General features: G+C 41.6%; 2 protein-coding genes across 6 annotated transcripts in view; one reads left to right on the top strand and one right to left on the bottom strand.

Annotated features, from left to right (window-relative positions):
• Positions 1-364: 364 nt before the first annotated feature.
• The window catches only part of MORC4 (MORC family CW-type zinc finger 4), a 79,680-nt gene continuing 61,520 nt past the window's right edge, over positions 365-18,524 (bottom strand). For 4 of the 5 annotated variants that reach the window (XM_036304791.1, XM_036304793.1, XM_036304796.1 and 1 more), the window contains 7 exons: positions 17,333-17,461; positions 13,935-14,003; positions 13,478-13,529; positions 11,931-12,106; positions 1,961-2,648; positions 970-1,253; positions 365-657 (listed from right to left, as the gene is read on the bottom strand). In XM_036304791.1, the coding sequence (XP_036160684.1) occupies positions 504-657; positions 970-1,253; positions 1,961-2,648; positions 11,931-12,106; positions 13,478-13,529; positions 13,935-14,003; positions 17,333-17,461 (1,552 nt within the window). In that variant the 3' untranslated portion in view covers positions 365-503. The remainder of the gene's footprint in view (positions 658-969; positions 1,254-1,960; positions 2,649-11,930; positions 12,107-13,477; positions 13,530-13,934; positions 14,004-17,332; positions 17,462-18,524) is intronic. The other variant, XM_036304794.1, reaches the window with a different exon arrangement.
• On the top strand, positions 5,192-5,718 carry LOC118653888 (39S ribosomal protein L55, mitochondrial-like). The gene has a single exon (XM_036304797.1). The coding sequence runs from the start codon at positions 5,261-5,263 to the stop codon at positions 5,663-5,665; it is 405 nt and encodes a 134-aa protein (XP_036160690.1). The 5' UTR covers positions 5,192-5,260; the 3' UTR covers positions 5,666-5,718.

Genomic DNA, 18,524 nt, shown 5'->3' with positions numbered 1-18,524 from the left:
TATTGAAATAGCCTTTTTCCTCACACCAAAGTGAATAAGCAGCAGACTGATTAAGAGTGAGGATTTACTCAAAGATTATCTAAATAAGGCATAAAGGCATGAGAAAGAAGTGGGGTAGGGAAGAAGGAAGGGAGAGAGGAGAGGAGAGGAGAGGAGAAAAGAGGAGAGGGGAGGAGAGTAAAGGAGAGGGGAGGGAAGTGGAGGAAAGAGGAAGGGAGGAGAGGGAAGGGAAAGGAAGGGAAGGGAAGGGAAGGGAAGAGAAGGGAAGGGAAGGGAAGGGAAGGGAAGGGAAGGGAAGGAGAAGGGAAGGAAGAGAAGAGAAGAGAAGAGAAGAGAAGAGAAGAGAAGAGAAGAGAAGAGAAGGAAGGAAGAGAAGAGAAGAGAAGAGAAAGAAGAGAAGAGAAGAGAAGAGAAGAGAAGAGAAGAGAAGAGAAGAGAAGAGAAGAGAAGAGGGAGATGAAAGAAAGATGAGAAAGGGGTAGATAGAGCATATAGTCTAGTGTTCAATCCAGTATGTGATTTGCCTCCAGCACCGTATACAGGATCCCATCCACTTGTTCTGAGTCAAACCCGATCTCACGAAGCTCCAAGTGAGGGAGGACAGAAGTAAGGAGATAGCTGACGTGGATACGCAGCCGCGTAAGCTTTGCCAAAGCCCTGTATGATGGAGTGAGGGGGCAGGAGAAGAGATGACATGAAGTCATTAGCCAACAGAACAAAATGAAGCTCCTTAAAAATGGGCCTACATTTCTCAACAATTATGTTTCCATTAGCTACAAAGAAAGAAGAAAGCACAATGCCACCAAGCACAGGGAGACTGGCTGCAGCTCTCTAAGAAGTAATTCCTCAGTCCTTGGTGGCCTATGAATTGATTCAGACTTCCTCCCTTATTTATGACCAGTAACTGGGGTCCTAAGGGATGCTTCCCATTAGCACTCACAAGCTGATAACTAAACCCTAGTAATTAACCTTTCTAGGTCATCTCCCTCTGGGGTCCGGTAGGAGACCTGAGCCTTCTGCAGCACTTCCAGGTGTGTCTCTGTCTCCTTCAGTTTCTCTTTTAGTTCTTGCTTTTCCTCTTTGGTTCTTTCCAGCTCAGCTTTCAGAATCTGGAATTCAGCTTGGCGATAACCCATGTGTTTCTTGCTCCAATACAAGCCTTCCGTTTCCTGGGTACTGTAGGTCACCAATTCATGTTGAACTTTCTTGAATTCAGAATGCCAGTGATTCCTCTCCTGTTCCAGCTCCTCCACCTGCAGTCCAAGAAACAGAAATTCAATGACTCCACATGCTATAAGAGTGGCAAAAATTGTCCCTAATATAGTCACTCAGTGATTCCTCTGTACATATTCCTCTACTTATGGACCTTTTCAATCCCAAAATATAGGAGGGAAGCCCATTAGGGTTAACCCAATCTGAAACACACCACAGAATAATTCAATGGCTTATTTTGTTTAAAGGCCTCAGAATATGAATTCATCAGAGCTCCAAACTCTCAGGTCCCTTGGTTTCAATTACAGTGGGGACTTGACTTACGAGTTTAATTCGTTCGGAGACCGAGCTCGTTAAGGAGCTTGTTAAGGAGCTCGTTAACTGAAATTACTCTATCAACTCAATGCAAAAAATCGGCTGAGAGACAGCTGGTATCTCAAAAAACTCGTTAGTCAGGACACTCGTAAGTCAAGGCCCCACTGTATCTTTTATTCCTAGTGGTAAGGTGCTGCCCTAACCTTTTTAAAAAAAAAAATACTTTACTGATTTTTTACAGAAAGGAAGGGAGAGAGATAGTTAGAAACATCGATGAGAGAGAAACATCGATCAGCTGCCTCCTGCACATCTCCTACTGGGGATGTGCCTGCAACCCAGGTACATGCCCTTGACCGGAATTGAACCTGGGACCTTTCAGTCCGCAGGCTGACGCTCTATTCACTGAGCCAAACCGGTTTCTGTGTGCTCTAACCTTTTGCTGGAACAAATTCCTTTCCGCTAGAACACGTTCCAATTTTTCTGTGGTTCTTTTCAGTTCTTCCAACTCTCTTTGGTTCTTCAACTTTGGTGTATTATGACCTCCACTTTCCTCATAGCCTTTTCCTTTCTCCCCAGCGGCTGCAGCAGGACTTGTAGCAGAAGCCACTGTAGGATAAGGCATTGGGTTCCAGGATTCAGCTGCTTTTCTTCTCTCGACAAGCTCCTCTCGGTTAAAAGGGATCAGTTGAATGGGAGCTCCTGAATCTCGAATGCCTTTTGCAACACCAACAACAGCTACAAAAGGTCCCTTGTTTACTTCTTCCTTGTTTATGTTTGTGCTACCTCTGTTAGATTCTTCTGCTACCAATCTTGGCATCTGATCTTCTAATTCTTCAGGGAGCAGGGATCCCTGATGTTCTTGGGCTCCTGAATACAGAACTGAAGCCTCCCTACTTTGACTGGTACTTTTGCTTGCATCTGGGTATTCTGGGGAAAGATATGGTGGTGTGCTTCTCTCAGAACTGGATTTATCATGGCTGTTCTCTCCTTCTGGGTAGGCAACAGCTGCCTCTACCCTCCTATAAGAGCCAGGCATGGAATAATCTAGAGGTGTTGTCATCTCATTCTGGAGCCTTCTTCGTTTCTCCACAGGTTCCTCACCTAGGATCCATTTGTACTTACTATAACAAGAAGAGGAAATTAAGCAGTCAAAATATAGGCTAAATATATTCTTATCTTATAGAGCCCCTCTTCAGATTTCCCATATTAAAACTGACTCTAGCTGTTAGCCACAGCTCATTTCAGGTTAGCAATACAAGTTTACCTCTAAACCCCTACCCCTTCACTTATGTAGATTGCTGAGATAGCAATTGGTCTTAAGAGAGAGATGAAATCAAAAGATATGAAGAGTCAGCATCTGGATATAACAGGACCAGGTTGACCTTGGTAAGAATTCTGAAAATAGGATTAAAACCAGCCTGACTTAGAAGTTTCAGAAATGCAAGACAAGGAAGGAAAACAACAAAAAAAATACACATGCAAAATCCTTTAATATGAGAATGGGCAAAAAAAAATAAAGAAAATAAAAAAGGCCATAAAAAGCTTAGGGAGTATGTGGAGGAGAACCGAGCCAGCTTGTTAATTTTAAAGGGTCACAAAAACCTTCCAGTATCAAAGACTTATGCACATTTTTTTATATTGCAATGAACACCATACAATTCCTTTAACAGCCAACTGGATTGTGGCTATTGCCCATTATTCACTTGTAAAAGTTAATTGAAACATAGGGCCCTGGTCATAAACAAAGAAATTGAAACAGCCAATTCAAGTCATTTTTTCCCTATTGCAAAAGAATCCCCTTGTTGGGGTAAACAGGCACTCCCAGGATGGTGACCTCAATCACCTTCCATTTCTGGCTGCTATATGCTCTAAAGGTTGAAGGAACAAACAACTGGCACCAATGAAATCCATAGACAATGTTATGTCATGCGGCAGGATGGGACCCCTATTTTTATCCTTATAACTCTTCTGCTGTCCCTGCAGAAAACCAGGAAATTTCAAGGTAAAGATCGACTTTCAAATTTTCAATGAGAGTCAAGTCATAGTATTTCAAGGCTGCTTGTATTTCTCTGCAATTTCTGAGAACATCTATAAGATATCTCAAGCCTTAGCTCTTGTAACATCCTGAATGTTCTTCAAAACTAGTGTTCACCAGAAATAAAACTGGTCTGCCATTTTAATAGATCTTCTTGTGTCAGTCTTAGTGGGAAAGCAAAGGGATTTAGGGGCTATGTAAAAATAAATGTATCCATCTTTAAATGTATTTTAGGGCCACTGCAGATTGTCCATTTAGCTATAGTACTGAGGACGATAGTGAAACAATCAGTTTGCAAGTACAAAAAAAGAGTAAATGATACTAGAAAACAAAGTTTTATGAAAGGCAATGAATGTCAAATTTTCTTCCTTCTCTTCATTTTCCAATTTCTTTTTTATTTTTTACCTTGAATAATCTTTGGCTGGTATTTTATTTAAGGAGAACAAAACTTCCAATTACAAAATATATGTCATTCTCTATTTAAACAATTTTAGGCAATGAAAATTTAGGCAATCCATATCTGTTCTATGGATTTCTTTCATTATAGGTATTTTCATTTAATTTAAAATAATCAAAGAACTAGTCATCTTGCCTTGTTTGTATTTTCATTTTCCAATTTCTTTTTTTAAATTTTTTATTGCCTAAAGTATTATAAAGAGTATTATATATGTCTCCTTTTCTTCATTTTCCAATTTCTAAGTATTCTGTCCTTAAATCTCTTCTATACCTACAAATTTTTCCTTTGGTAATTTCATACAGTCTTTTGGTTATAACCTCTGAACAGTAACTCCCAAGTCATTCCACAAGCCCTGATCTCCAGTACTGGATTTCCAAAGGCCTGTTACACATTTCCCCCCCGAAAGTCCTACTGATATCTCTCAGTATGTATAAAATTGATCTTTCATTTTTATCTAGCTCCCTTCTCTCACCTCCATATCACCCACTGCCAAATTAATCTTCCTAAGTAAGGTATTGCTCTAATTATGTCACTCCCATATTTGAAATCTTTAATCATTGCTCCCATGTCTAAGGCCAACTCAAATGCCACTTCTCAATTCCTAGAGCATGTCTAAGTCTAGCTCAAATGGTACTTTTGAATTACTATAGCACTTTAGCCCTCTCTTACATCTATCACTTTTTACCATGTATGTGCAAGTATGTGTGCATGTGTGTACGTATATATCACAGGTTCCCTACTAAAGTATGAGCTCCTTGACAGAAGGAAGCTTGAGTAACTGTGCTAGATGGGAATGAGGGAACAAAAACTTTGCATGTAAGAGCCAATAAAAAAGAAAGTATTGTTTGAAGGAGATAAAAATAAATGGATTTTACTTATTGGCTCTGTAAATACTTATTAGTTTTATAAGTAAAGGTTCTTCCCTCAAGGAATCAATTGTTATTCTAAACCTGTATTCACTCATTTAGTAAAGATTAATTTTGAGTTTACATACTAGGAATTCTTTTCCAACTACATAGTTCTTTTGCACTTTCTTTCTTCTTTTTGTCACCTTCCTCCAGTGCTTGTCTGCAAAGAAGCCAGCTGATATTTTGATAAGAGACTGCACTGAGGTAAGCGCTGCGCGACGGAGTGCTCGCGGGCAACTGCAGCCGTGCCTCCGAAGGGCTGGTGTTGGCTCAGGGCTCCAGGAGAGCGGCGCAGGTCACACACTGGGCCAGTGACTGGTCTTGGGCCTCCACATGCCACAGTGGCCCTCAGGAGGAATGGCAGTTGTGGGCAGCATGCTTGACCTGTTGCGGCAGCATGTGGTGATAGGGGCTGCCCCTGTGGTCCGCTGCCTGCACATATCTTCGCGTCGGGCTGACAGCAGCAGAGCTTCGCTCACTCGTGTGCACAGACAGGCCTATGCACGCCTCTACCCCATGCTCCTGGTCAAGCAGGATGGCTCCACCATTCACATCCGCTACCGGGAGCCCAGACGAATGCTGGCGATGCCTGTGGACCTGGATGCCCTGTCCCCAGAGGAGAGGCGGGCACGGTTCCGCAAATGTGAGGCCCAGCTCCGAGGGAAGGAGGAGGAGCAGCCAGAGCTCCTTGACAACTTTGACCTGGAGCGGTACAAGCAGTTTTGGACCAAGAAGTGATCATACCCACAAGCTGCCCTGGCTCAGGATGCTGTAGAAGGGGAGGGCATTCATCTTTAAATTGAGTGTCAGGATTTAAAAAAAAAAAAAAAAAGAGACTGCACTGAATCTGTAGCTCAATTTGGGAAATATTATCATGTTAACAGCATTAAATCTGATCTACAAATATGAAATGGCTTTTCATTTATTTAGGTCTTATTTAACCTCATTCAACAATATTTTGTAGTTTTCATTATACAAAGTTTTGCTTGCACTTTGTTAAATATATTCTTAAATATTTTATTTTTCAAACAACTATACATACAATTGTTTTCTTAATTTCTGTTGTTCTTTTCAAAGAGCCAACTTTTGGTTTCACTGATTTTCTCTATTGTTTTTCTATTCTCTATTTCATTTCCATTCTGATTTTATTTCCTTTTTTCTGCTTGATTTGGGTTTAACTTGCTCTGTGTAGTTTCTTAAGGTGGAAGTTTAAGTTATTAATTTGAGATCTTATTTCAATTTTAATATAACCCTGTATAATTTTCCCTCTGAGGGTAAGGGAGAGAGGGATAGAAATATCATCCCATAAGTGTTGAGATATTTTGTTTTCATTTTTATCTTCTCAAGATATTTTTAAATTCCTCTTGTGATCTACTCTTTTACTCATTTGCTATTTTGGAGTGTTATTTAATTTCTACATATTTGTGAATTTTCCAAATTTTCTTCTATTATTGATTTCTAATTTAATTCCATTATATTTGGAGAATATCCTTTTATGATATCAATCCTTTTAAATTTATTGAGGCTTGTTTTATGGTCTAACATATGCTCTATCCTAGATTATATTTCATGTGCACTTGAAAAGAATTTAAGTTGCACTGTTTGGGGGTGAAATGTTCTGTATATGACACCTTCATTTTCTTAAGATACTTTTTAAGATTCTTGGTTGACAGTTTTTCTTTCAGTACTTTGAATATGTCATCCCACTCCCTTCTGGTCTCCATCGTTTCTGATGAGAAGTCTGGTATTATTCTAGTAGGATTCTCTTGTACATGATGCGTACTTTTTTCTCTCTGCTTTCAAGATTTTCTCTTTGCCTTTGGCTTTCAATATTTTCACTATGATATGTCTGACTGTGAATATCTTTGTGAATTCTATTTTTAATTATTTGAGTTTTTTGGATGTGTAGGTTAAAAGATTTAAATAAAATTTGGGAGTTTTCAACCATTATTTCTTGAATATTTTCCTACTTCTCCTCTCGTCTCCTTTTTGTACTCCTATTTTGCATATATTGAAGCACTTAATGGTGTCCTACATTTCTGTGAGACTGTCCATTTTTTCATTTTTTTCTCTCTGTTCTTAGCATAATCTACAATTAATATATCTTCAAGTTTGCCGATTCTTCTGCCAAATTTCATGTGCTGTTGAGTCCTTTTAGTAAAATTTTCATGTTAGTTATTGTAATTTTCACCTCCAGAATTTCCATTGGGTTCTTTTTTTAAAAAAAAATGTTTTTATTGATTTCAGAGAGAGAGAGAGAGAATTATCAATCTGCTGCCTCCTTATGACCCCCACAGGGAATCAAGCCCACAACCCTGGCATGTGCCCTGACCAGAAATCTAACCATGACCTCCTGGTTCATTGGTCAACCCTCAACCACTGAGTCACACTGGGTTCGTCAAGAGCAGTTTCTATTGCCTGCTTCTTTTGTCCCTATGTACATGTCACACTTTCCTGTTCCTTTGCATGTTTCATAATTTTTTTGTTGATAACTGGATATTTTAGATAATATAGTATAGCAACTCTGGATACTAATCCTACCTCCCTGAATGGTTTATTTGTTTGTTTGGTTGTTTATTTAGTGACTTGGTTGAACTGACTCCATGAAATCTATTTCTCCTGCAGCATTCTGCTCAGATTTCTTCTTGATTTTTATCTTTTACCTGACAACCTTGGAGTCACCACTGGGTCAGCACAGTCCACTTATTGGTCAAAGGTTGTGCTTAAGCCCTGATAGCTAGTTAGATTTTCACTGGATGTATGTGTGGCCTAGCAACTGTTATCACAGTTAAAGAAATTTATGTTTTTACCCCACTTTCATCCAGGTAGTATAGTAGTTTGAATTTTCCCTATCCAATAATTACTGAGAAGGCACAGCCTTGAGCATGCACATAGTCTTCCAGATTACCGAGGGTATGTGTAATTTTACTTTTAGCTTGGCTTCCTAGGAGTTGCCCCTGGGTCAGAGTAGCTTATTGTTCAGCCAGTGGTTGGTTAGAGGTTGTGTGTAAGGCCCTAGTGCCATTGAGGCTCCTGCTCTTTGTTGTTTGATTGGTGTGAGGCTTGGGGACTGCTTATGTATACCTTATGTCCTGATCTGATTGTTTCTAAGAGTGTAGCCTTGTGCTTATACATAGTCTTCCTAACCCCTAGGATGACTGTGACCCCAAGATAGCTCTTCTTAACTACCTTTTTCCCTTGGTTCTCTCTGTTTCTAAACATCTAATTGTTCAACTCTTTTGCTTGTTGTAACTTGTATTGTGGAGCTATGAGTAGCCTCTCAATTGTTCTCCACCATAATTTCCTTTATTTTTTATAATGCCCTTAGGAATGGAATTCTCCATGATCTGTTATAGGTAATGTGCATTCTTGCAGGGAGAGCTGAGGAGTTCTTCATCTTTAAGGCCTGTCTCTCTCCCTAAGGAAAAGGCGGGAATAGGGAAAGTGGCCCACTTCTCCAAGAGTGAAACCTTTTTATATTAACAGGTGCTGGGATGGTTTTTTGTTTGTTCCTTCTAGCATAAACCCCTGTCCTACAAGCAAGCTGGGATAGGAGTAATAGCCCATGCCTTCCCTAGGTGAGTACTTTCACCATGAGTTGGGGCTGGATGGGGGAAGAGAAAGCTAGCTAGGAGAAGAGACCCAGTCTTTCTTGGGTCTGTCCAGAATAGAGCTTCTGCAAGACAGAACTGGGGGGGATGAGAAATGTCAGAGGCCTGACCCTCTCAAGTAAAACCATAGCGGTAGAGTAGGAGCCAGAGGAAGATAAAGACCCCAACTTCTTGACCACACCCACCTGTATTAGAGCTCCTAGAGTAATTTTAATAAAACATAGCTTGGAGGAGGATGGGAACAGGCTAAATGCCAAAGACTCTTGCTTTTCTTTCTTAGATTTAATAAATTTCCTGAATAAATGTTTCTCCATGATCTGTATGTCCCTAAGGCAATTTCCAGGAACTTAGAATGATTGTTTTGTTTTAGTAACTTCTTCCAGTTAAATGGTTATTTGTTGATGAATGTGCCCACTACACTCCTCATTTCTCCATTTTGGAAGTCTCTCTCAAAGAACCTATTTTAAAATGTGAATACTGGCCCCTGAATCAACTTATTCATTAGAAAAATTGTTCTTTTATTTCTATCTCATATTTGTTGTTTCAAATATTCCTTTAAACATACTAGAATGTCTCTCCTTTCCTTCCACTATTACAATATAATTTGGGTTTTTTTTGTTATCCTCTTAAACACAAAATAATTAGCTTTTGACATATAACTTACTCAAAGGCTTTCTAAATATATAAATAAAATACAGCCACCAATTCTCTTCTTTGTACATATGTTTATGACTACTTTAGACCTTATTTTGTACTACATGAAACCTAGAATGTATTGAGGATAACTACATATAAAACTTTGACTATCATAAGCTCTTTCATCTTTGACTCCATCATTGCCTTAGAATACTGTCTTTCATACAGTAAACACTCAAATATATGCAGAATGAGTGAACAGAAAGGGATGATTTACATTAAGAGAAATAAGCTATCTTTCCCTAAAAAGTTATGCCTGTTTCATATTGGCTGAATCTATTATCTATTGCAGGTGCTCCACTGCTCTTGTAAGATTTGTGAAACTCATAAAACTATTTCCAATGACACCTTGGGAGGCCTTAGTAGGTCAAATAACCTAGCCCACTAGGAATTTTAAAAACTTTCTTCTATAGAAAAGGCTTTATTTTATCTAGAGTTGGAGAATTGTACTCCATGGCCCAAGGATCCTTATCACCTTCAGGTTTTGATAATAACAAAGGATACCTTTGTAACTCTTGACTAAATTGATAATTCCATTAATATTGTTTTATTGGAAAACCTTGTATATTTCACTGAACTCTTGAGCACCATCATGTTCCCTTATAGAAAAGCAGACTCCTTCCAATCAACCTGAATCCCTCTATACATGTAGTTTGAAATGACATAATAATCATTTAGTGACCTTACATAAAACATATGACATCAGCAGCAACATCAATTATCACGTATTTCTTTCTCTTGAAAGAATATTACTCTCAAATTAAAACTACACATGAAGAATCAAAGTATTTTACCTGTCCTCTATAGCCAAAACATAACTCAACTCAACTCTGGGCACAACAGTTCCACAAGGACTTATACAAAAATATCAATAAAGACTGATAAAGTATGCCACCTAATGGATGAACTGACATACTGCACTCATAAAATACACACATAGGTTAGCATTTGTAATCTCCTTTAGGTTACTAAAAGTCACTACAGAGTAATGAAAGAAACACTGACAAAAAATGGAAATTGGTCAAATCAGGTAAAGTAGAGCCTTCAAGATCAATGACACCTTAATACTCCAGTAGCAATTCTAATACAAGATCATTTCAAGGAGACTGAGATAGAGAGTTAACAACGTACTTCAAAAACACACAACACTTTATTGTACAACCTTCCCAACCTACAATGGGAGCTAGAAAACTACAGATGGGAACAGAGAATTACCCTCAAGCCCCTGATACTGACTATATTTCTCACTCCCTTGCTATATAGTTCAATCTTAGAAACTACTCCTTCCATATTACTCAAATTCAATCATTAGTTAGTAAGTACTTCTAAATTTTTTCATACAAGTTCTCATTTAATTCCTTTAGAACAGTGGTTCTCAACCTTCTGGCCCTTTAAATACAGTTCCTCATGTTGTGACCCAACCATAAAATTATTTTCGTTGCTACTGCATAACTGTAATATTGCTACTGTTTTGAATCGTAATGTAAATATCTGATATGCAGGATGGTCTTAGGCGACCCCTGTGAAAGGGTCGTTTGACCGCCAAAGGGGTCGCGACCCACAGGTTGAGAACCACTGCTTTAGAATTTTATTAGTTTTGCTCCTAATAGCTTACTTCCTCTTGAGACTTTTTGTTCATGTTCAGGGGGGTCATGGGGTTCTTCCAATATCTACAGGGCTTAATTGTGGAAGAATCACTGAATAGGGGACTTGCACACATGTAGAGATGTTTGTCTAGATGAGAAGCTGAAAAGACTCACCTAAGAAGCAAGAAACAAGGAAAAATATCAGTAACATTGGGGGGGAAGGGGCGGGAAACAGGAGTCATTTTTACCATATCATGTATTCCATTGCATCTATCCTAAGTTAAGAAGATATCCAAAGTGAAGAGGGTAAGTGGAAAGTTCACATTACTGATGACTGTAGAAGTTTCTACTATTAGAGAACAATTCTACCTGCCCTATGGCTTGGCTCTACCAGAAGTGAGAAGAATAAGAGAGAGGAGAAAGCAAGTTTTAATCAGAGTCCTGAGTTCGTTTCATGGCATTATAGGGGCAGTCATAACTTTCAGTGCTTCAAATACTTCTGATATTTAAGAAAAGATGTGCTCCTTCCTGTTTTACAGACTAATAAAATAATATTGTTGATGAGCTAGAAGATGAACAAGTAAAGCCAAAAACTAAACTTATACTAATAATTTACTCTAGGAAACAATGAACTAGAAGGCTTACCTAATGGCACAAAATTCTAATGGTTATTTTTATATGTGACCAACATGTGCTAGGCCTATGGAGACCCACAGGACTTTAATATTCCTAAACTCAAGGAAAGAAACAATGCTTATCTATGTAATTTTAGCTTACATTTGTATAGCAGATAGTACTTTTCAAAGAGTTTGCATGTCTATTATTCCACAAACACAATTCCCAGTATAATATGAATATACAATACATAAAAGAGCATTTGTCAGATGATCACCTCAAAAAGCAAATAAAAAGGATAGACAGGTTTGACATAGCACTTGTAATGTTGAATAATTGGGGTACATGCAGCACACAATTCTATTAACCCAAAATAGTATTTATCCTTCTGAATCCATGCTACGCCTAAGGAAAAACATAAATATGATAATCATACCACCTTACATTACAAACCGTGAGGCTTACTATTGAAGAGAGACTATGTTTTTTACTCACCTGGAAAATTGGAAAACACTGGAATCCAGAGGCTTAAGTTGAAGAGGAGGTGTTTTGCTTCCTTCTCCAACAGATGGAAACCGGCTAGGGCTATCAATTTCTTCATATCCAATTGTTTGATTATTTAATTCATCCATGTCTTGAATAGTAGGGATCGTCAGTGGATTAGTGAATACCTAGCAAAGAAAAAAATGATGCATAAAAAATCCCAATTCCAAACAAAATACCAAAGGATGAGTCAATCCTTCTGATGCTAGGAAAGAACACTTAGCCAAATAAAAAGAAACTGTTTCCTACAACAGAACAAACAGCACGCAGTAATGTACACTAGAACACTGAACCCAGGCATGTTCACTTATAACCTAATCAGCTGGACGCCAACAGACCTCCCCAACTCACTTATTGGCTCCTTGAGTCATCCCACCCACAACATAAACCCAGGCCCCCTAGTCAGTGTCTAATTCTGTCTTTTGACCCAGTTTAAAGCTGGATTTTCACTCCTCTGAGATCTGTGATGAGGGTAGGGATGGAAGGGATAAGCATTGCAGCATGTGTCGGTGCTGGTTTTGGAGAAATGCATGCGAGACATTAACATGTATTCATAGTGCACACACACAGAGACATGCATCTGGGATCTGTGGCAGAGCCAGCTTATGAAAATAGTACGAATGATGAAGGTGAAGGAATATAAAGGGGAGGTAAACTGAATGAGGACAGGGCAGTCCCAGGAAATCTCCCAATCTCTACATCAGACTCTTAAGCAGGGCATGAAACTTGAATATTCATATAACTGGGTCTTAGTAAACTGTCAGAAGAAGAATTAGTATTAAATTGCCTCTATCCTCACCAGTCTGACCTACCCTGATTGAGTGGGTGAAAGGTGAATCTAACATGCGACTAGTAGATATCTCTGGGAAAGAGGGTCAAAAGGAAAATCATGCAGAAAGGCAAGATTGGGGGAGGGGAGATAGATGGGTGCTATGGTGGCTGTCAGAAAAGGAGTGTCCCTGAAAGGACGGCCAACCTTATTGCACCCTTCAGCGTCCGGAGCTGGGCAACCATGTCCGAGAGACAGTGCTCCTGAAAATTCAAAACAGCAGAGTCTTTATAAAGCCAGCCAGCCTGAAAGCAGGGATGGGAGAGGGGCACAAAGAATCACCCTTCTTCCCAAAAGGAAGGAGGAAGAATCACCCCTGAATCCTGGAAGAAAAGAGACTGAGGAAAACCAGACACTCTACAGGAGCAGCCTGTATGAGGATGGAACATAACCTGAAAATTCGGTGACACAGAAAGTGACCTTCACACTGTCCAGAATCAGTACTGAATTCAAATCTGGAAAATGAATGATTTGGCTCTTCTATTTTCGGTGATCTGAACATCAGTAACAGCAGATCAAAGCAAAATAAAAAGATCCAATGAAAAAAAGACCACCAGAAGAAATGGTTCATTATTTCTATGCAGCTTTCAAGACTGCTGCTTCCTTCAACCTATGTCCTCTGTTGGGGAAAATTTTGTTCAGAAAAGGAAGAGGGTGGACTGTCTCTCACCTGGTGGTCCTCATTTTCCAATGGCACCTTCTTCTTCTCAACAGTTTGATCTCTAGGAGAAGATAAAAGTGCTGTTTAGTTCACTCATGAAACTTCTCAGTCTAAAATGGATCACCAATTGTATATTTAGGTTTTAATGTTCCTTCCAAATTAGAAATAGGGTGGGCTTCATTGAGTTTCTAAGGATGCCTTCCTGAACTCTGCTACTGCAGGGAAATTTCAGATGCCCCATTGAAACAGAGAGAGGGGGAGGAAAGGGAGACTAAAGACAACCACTAGTTGAGAAACTCAGGAGACGATTAGAATGAATAAAAACTGGGAGAACAAAGAGGTGAGGAGGGAAATAATTAAACAATGAAAAGGGGGGGCAGGCATCCTTCTTTTCAAAATTCCCCTATTAGAAAGAGTCAGCCTCCTCTACTATATAATGCAGAATACTATCTTAGGTATACTCAACTGTTTCTTAGCTTTGCTCAAGTACAGGTCTTCATCCATGAGTTCTTGTTCCTCTGGAACAGAGCATCTCCTGCAGTATAGAGAAGAAATCATCTTTTGGAAACAAAATGTGTCCTTCGCTTTTACCCTTTACTGTCATCACAATTATAACAAGGCAGCTTAACAACCTTCCAACCTTATAAAGCTCAGATTCCACCCACATTGCAAAACCTGTGTGTAGGCTAATGTGTAGCAATTCTTATTTCAAGGCATACAATCATCTAATTATATTGGTACATATATCACCTTTCTCCCAATCCATTCAAAGTACTTGACAACTTCAAAATTCATATTATGGTGGACAGCACAAAACATAATCTCTATGCTTACACGGTGAAGCTCAAACACATAAGAGACTTGCTTGAAGTTCCATACAAAGAGAATGTTGCTGAAACCAGAACCTACGTCTGTTGCCTGTCATTTACTAAGAAATTCCCAAGATGCAATATAGAAGCATGAGAATTCCTAAACTAGGTGATGCCTGAAGAAGAAAATGAAAGGCTATGATAGAAAGCAACAACAAGGAACTAGGAGCTTACATCATAAAAAAAATAGAACAGAGACTAGCAAAGAGAAAAAAGGAAGATTCTATAAATGAAAAGATATACATATATTTGCTATATGTAAAGCACAAGGAAGAGAGTTTTAGAGGAGTAAAAACCTGAAGAAAGTACTAGAAAAAGTATTCAGTGGTCAAAAGTAATCCAAGAAACAAATAGAAATTAATAATAATTAGAAACTCTATGCTATATAAGGGGACAAAGTATCCTGGAAAGCTATTTCTCCTGGACTAAGTGTAAATCAATAGGAGATACAGGGTTAAAAAGTGAGACTTCTATGCACTCAGTCCCATATTCTATCATAATCTCAGTTACTCTCCATGAAGCTTAGGCACAGCTGGAGATTATGAAGAAATGCTTACTCATTACAGACCTAGACATCATTTATTTGATTTCCTCCATTTTAAACATTTTCTTCTAAAAGGCATACTGTTTCAGCCCTTTTTATTTTATTTTTATTTTTAGAGCACGTTTATTAAAGCTGGGACAGTGAAATAAGAAGCAACAACAGGAAAGAGCCTAGGCAGGTCTGCTTTGACTCACTGGAAAGTCAGAGAAAAGGGGACCTTGGAGACAGGTTCAGGGGTTAACCCAGAACAACCTGCCACTGCCCATTGCTCCTCTGGTTGCAAGTCTCATAGGGACCCTTAGAGTTTAGGAGATGCAAGCCTGAGAGGGAATAAAGGTGTAGATGTGCTCTTGGGAGGCATAGCGCCTAGTACTTTTTTTCTATCAGCATTTATCCTGAGGAGGGAAAAATTATATCATAGCCTAAAAGAAGCAAACTAAGTTATTATTATAAACACTAGAGGCCTGGTGCACAAAAATTTGTGCACTTGGGAGCGGGGGGTCCCTCAGCCCAGCCTGTGCCCTCTCGCAGTCTGGGACCCCTCGGGGGATGTCCACCTGCTGGCTTAGGCCCGCTCCCAGGGGGATCGGGCCTAAGCTGGCAGTCAGACATCCCTCTGGCAGCCTGGGAGCCCTCAGGTGATGTCCACTTGCCAGCAGGGAGCAGGCCTAAGCTGCAGTTGGACATCCTTAGTGCTGCTGAGGAGGCAGGAGAGGCTCCCGCCACCACTGCTGTGCTGGCAGCCATCAGCCTGGCTTGTGGCTGAGCAGAGCTCCCCCTGTGGGAGCGCACTGACCACCAGGGGGCAGCTTCTGCATTGAGCGTCTGCCCCCTGGTGGTCAGTGTGTGTCATAGTGACCAGTCATCCCCAGACATTCTGCTGTTAGGGTCAATTTGCATATTACCCTTTTATTATATAGGATACTAGAGGCCCGGTGCACTAAATTCGTTCATGGGGGCAGGAGGGTTCCCTCAGCCCAGCCTGCACCCTCTCCATTCTGGGACCCCTCAGGGGATGTCTGACTGCTGGTTTAAGGCCTGAGGATCGGGCCTAAACTGGCAGTTGGACATCCCTCTCACAATCCAGGACCGCTGGCTCCTAACTGCTCACCTGCCTGCCTGCCTGATCACCCCTAAACACCTCTGACTGCTGGCCTGGTTGCCCCCAACAGCCCCCCTCTGCTGGCCTGATTGCCCCTAACTGCCCCCCCCAGCCACCTGGTCACCCCCTTACTGCCCCCCTGCAGGCCTGGTCACCCCCAACTGCCTCTACTGCTGGCCTCATCGCCCCCAACTGTCCCCCCCTGCCAGCTTGGTCACTCCTCATGGCCCTCTTCTGCCAGCCTGGTCGCCCCTTACTGCCCCCCCCTTGCTGGCCTGGTTGCTGCCAACTGTGTCCCCTGCCAGCCTGGTCACCCCTCACTGTCCCCCTCTGCCAGCCTGGTCACCCCTCACTGTCCCCCCTGCTGGCCTGGTTGCCCCACACAGCCTGCTGTTCGGTCGTTTGGTCATCCCTCACTAACCCCCCTGCTGGCCTGGTCACCCCACACAGCCTGCTGCTCAGTCGTTTGGTCGTCCCTCACTAACCCCCCTGCCAGCCTGGTCGCCTCACACAGCTTGCTGCTGTCGTTTGGTCATCCCTCACTAACCCCCTGCTGGCCTGGTCACTTCGCTCAGCATGTTTTGTCATCCTTTCAGTCGTCCGTTCGGTTGTGATGGCCCCTGGCTCTTTATATATATAGATGTGACTACTGAATCAAATAAAAATATTTGTTAAATTGAAATTAATTGCCATGGAAATCCCAGACATTATCTAGATGTTAGATGCTACAAGGAACATACAGTGTATGAAAAAGACAAACATGTAAACAAATAGCACTGCATGTACAGTAGGTACTACAAGAGATTCAGGTATAGGAGGCATATGAAGAAAACCATCAACTTGAACCAAAATGTAAAGCCCTTGTTCTTGAATAGCTTACAGTCTCTTGAAGAGCCAAAGTATATATATATGAAAAATATCCAAAAAATACAAAATAAGTGAATAAATGTCAAGAATTAAATTTCATAGGAAGCCAAAGTAAAATCACTGAAAAAAAATGTCAACAGGAAAAGTATCACACAAAATACTTATGCATCCAAGACAAATATGATTTGGATAGGCAGATGGAATGCATAAAGTCATTGTAAGTAAGTGGAAAGATACTATCAAGTCATGGAGGAGGGAATAAGCATGGCATGTGTGGGGAATACTGAAGCCACAGACCTACCTAAAGCATAGGGTTTGTGTTAAGATACAGTGAAAAATAAGGCTGGATAGTTAAGGGGGGACCAGTTGGCACAGAGGCCAGAATACCAGGCTGAAGAATGTGGACTTGAGATAAAAAGTGTTTTAGAATACAGAGACAAATCAGGAGTTATCTCTGGCATAATATTGAGTCCCAAGCTTACCTGTACTTTGGATGGGAATTATAGTAACAAAACCATCTTGCAGGTAATGTAGAAGGATCAACCTTCCCAGGAAGCTTCCTCCATTTAAGACACTCATCACACTGTACCCACGTCTGGTCAGGAATCTTCCTAAATGAAGGAGAAGAGAAGTATGACTGTGTGTATCTTAGCTCTGTATTGTATCTTACATTAGAAAGGCACAACCTAAAAGTGAAACAACATAACTTTATATATGAAATGTGTTATAATTGTTATAGTCTAGTTGTCTAAAAAAATTAAAAAATTATATATATACTAGAGGCCCGGTGCACAAAAATTTGTGCACTCGGGGGGGGGGGGGGGGGGGGGGGTCCCTCAGCCTGGCCTGTGCCCTCTTTCAGTCTGGGACCCCTTGGGAGATAACGACTTGCTGGCTTAGGCCTGCTTCTGGGTGGCAGAGGGCAGGCCCAATCCCTAGGTGCAGCCCCTGGTCGGGCTCAGAGCAGGGCCGATTGGGGAGTTGGGGCACCGCCCCCTGTCATGCACAGAGCAGGGTGGATTGGGAGGTTGCGATGCCACCCTCAGTCACACTCAGGGTAGGGCCGATTGGGGGGTTGGGGCACCATCCCCTGTCACACTCAAGGCAGGGTCAATGGGGAGGTTGCGGCGCCACCCCGTCACGCACAGAGCAGGGCCAAACAGGGGGTTGGGGCACTGCCCCCTGTCACTCACAGAGCAGGGCCCATCAGGGGGGTTGGGGCTCTGTACCCTGTCACGCACAGAGCAGGGTCTATCAGGGGGTTGGGGAGCTCCCCCCTGTCACTCACAGAGTAGGGCCGATAGGGGAGTTGGAGCACCGCCCCCGTCACACACAGAGCAGGGCCGATCAGGGGGTTGGGGCGCCGCCACTGTCACACTCAGGGCAGGGCCGATGGGGAGGTTATGGCTCTACCCCGTCACACACAGAGCAGGGCCCTTTGTTGGGGGTGGGGGGGTTGGGGCGCCGCCCTCTATCACCCACAGAGCAGGGCCAATCAGGGGGTTGGGGAGCTCCCCCTGTCACTCACAGAGTAGGGCCGATAGGGGAGTTGGGGCACCGCCCCCTGTCACACACAGAGCAGGGCCGATCAGGGGGTTGGGGCGCCGCCACTGTCACACTCAGGGCAGGGCCGATGGGGAGGTTATGGCTCTACCCCGTCACACACAGAGCAGG

This window comes from Myotis myotis, unplaced genomic scaffold, assembly GCF_014108235.1.
Source record: "Myotis myotis isolate mMyoMyo1 unplaced genomic scaffold, mMyoMyo1.p scaffold_m19_p_4, whole genome shotgun sequence".
Lineage (NCBI taxonomy): Eukaryota > Metazoa > Chordata > Mammalia > Chiroptera > Vespertilionidae > Myotis > Myotis myotis.
Note: the sequence above shows the minus strand (reverse complement) of the source record. Positions and strands in the feature narration are given on the sequence as shown.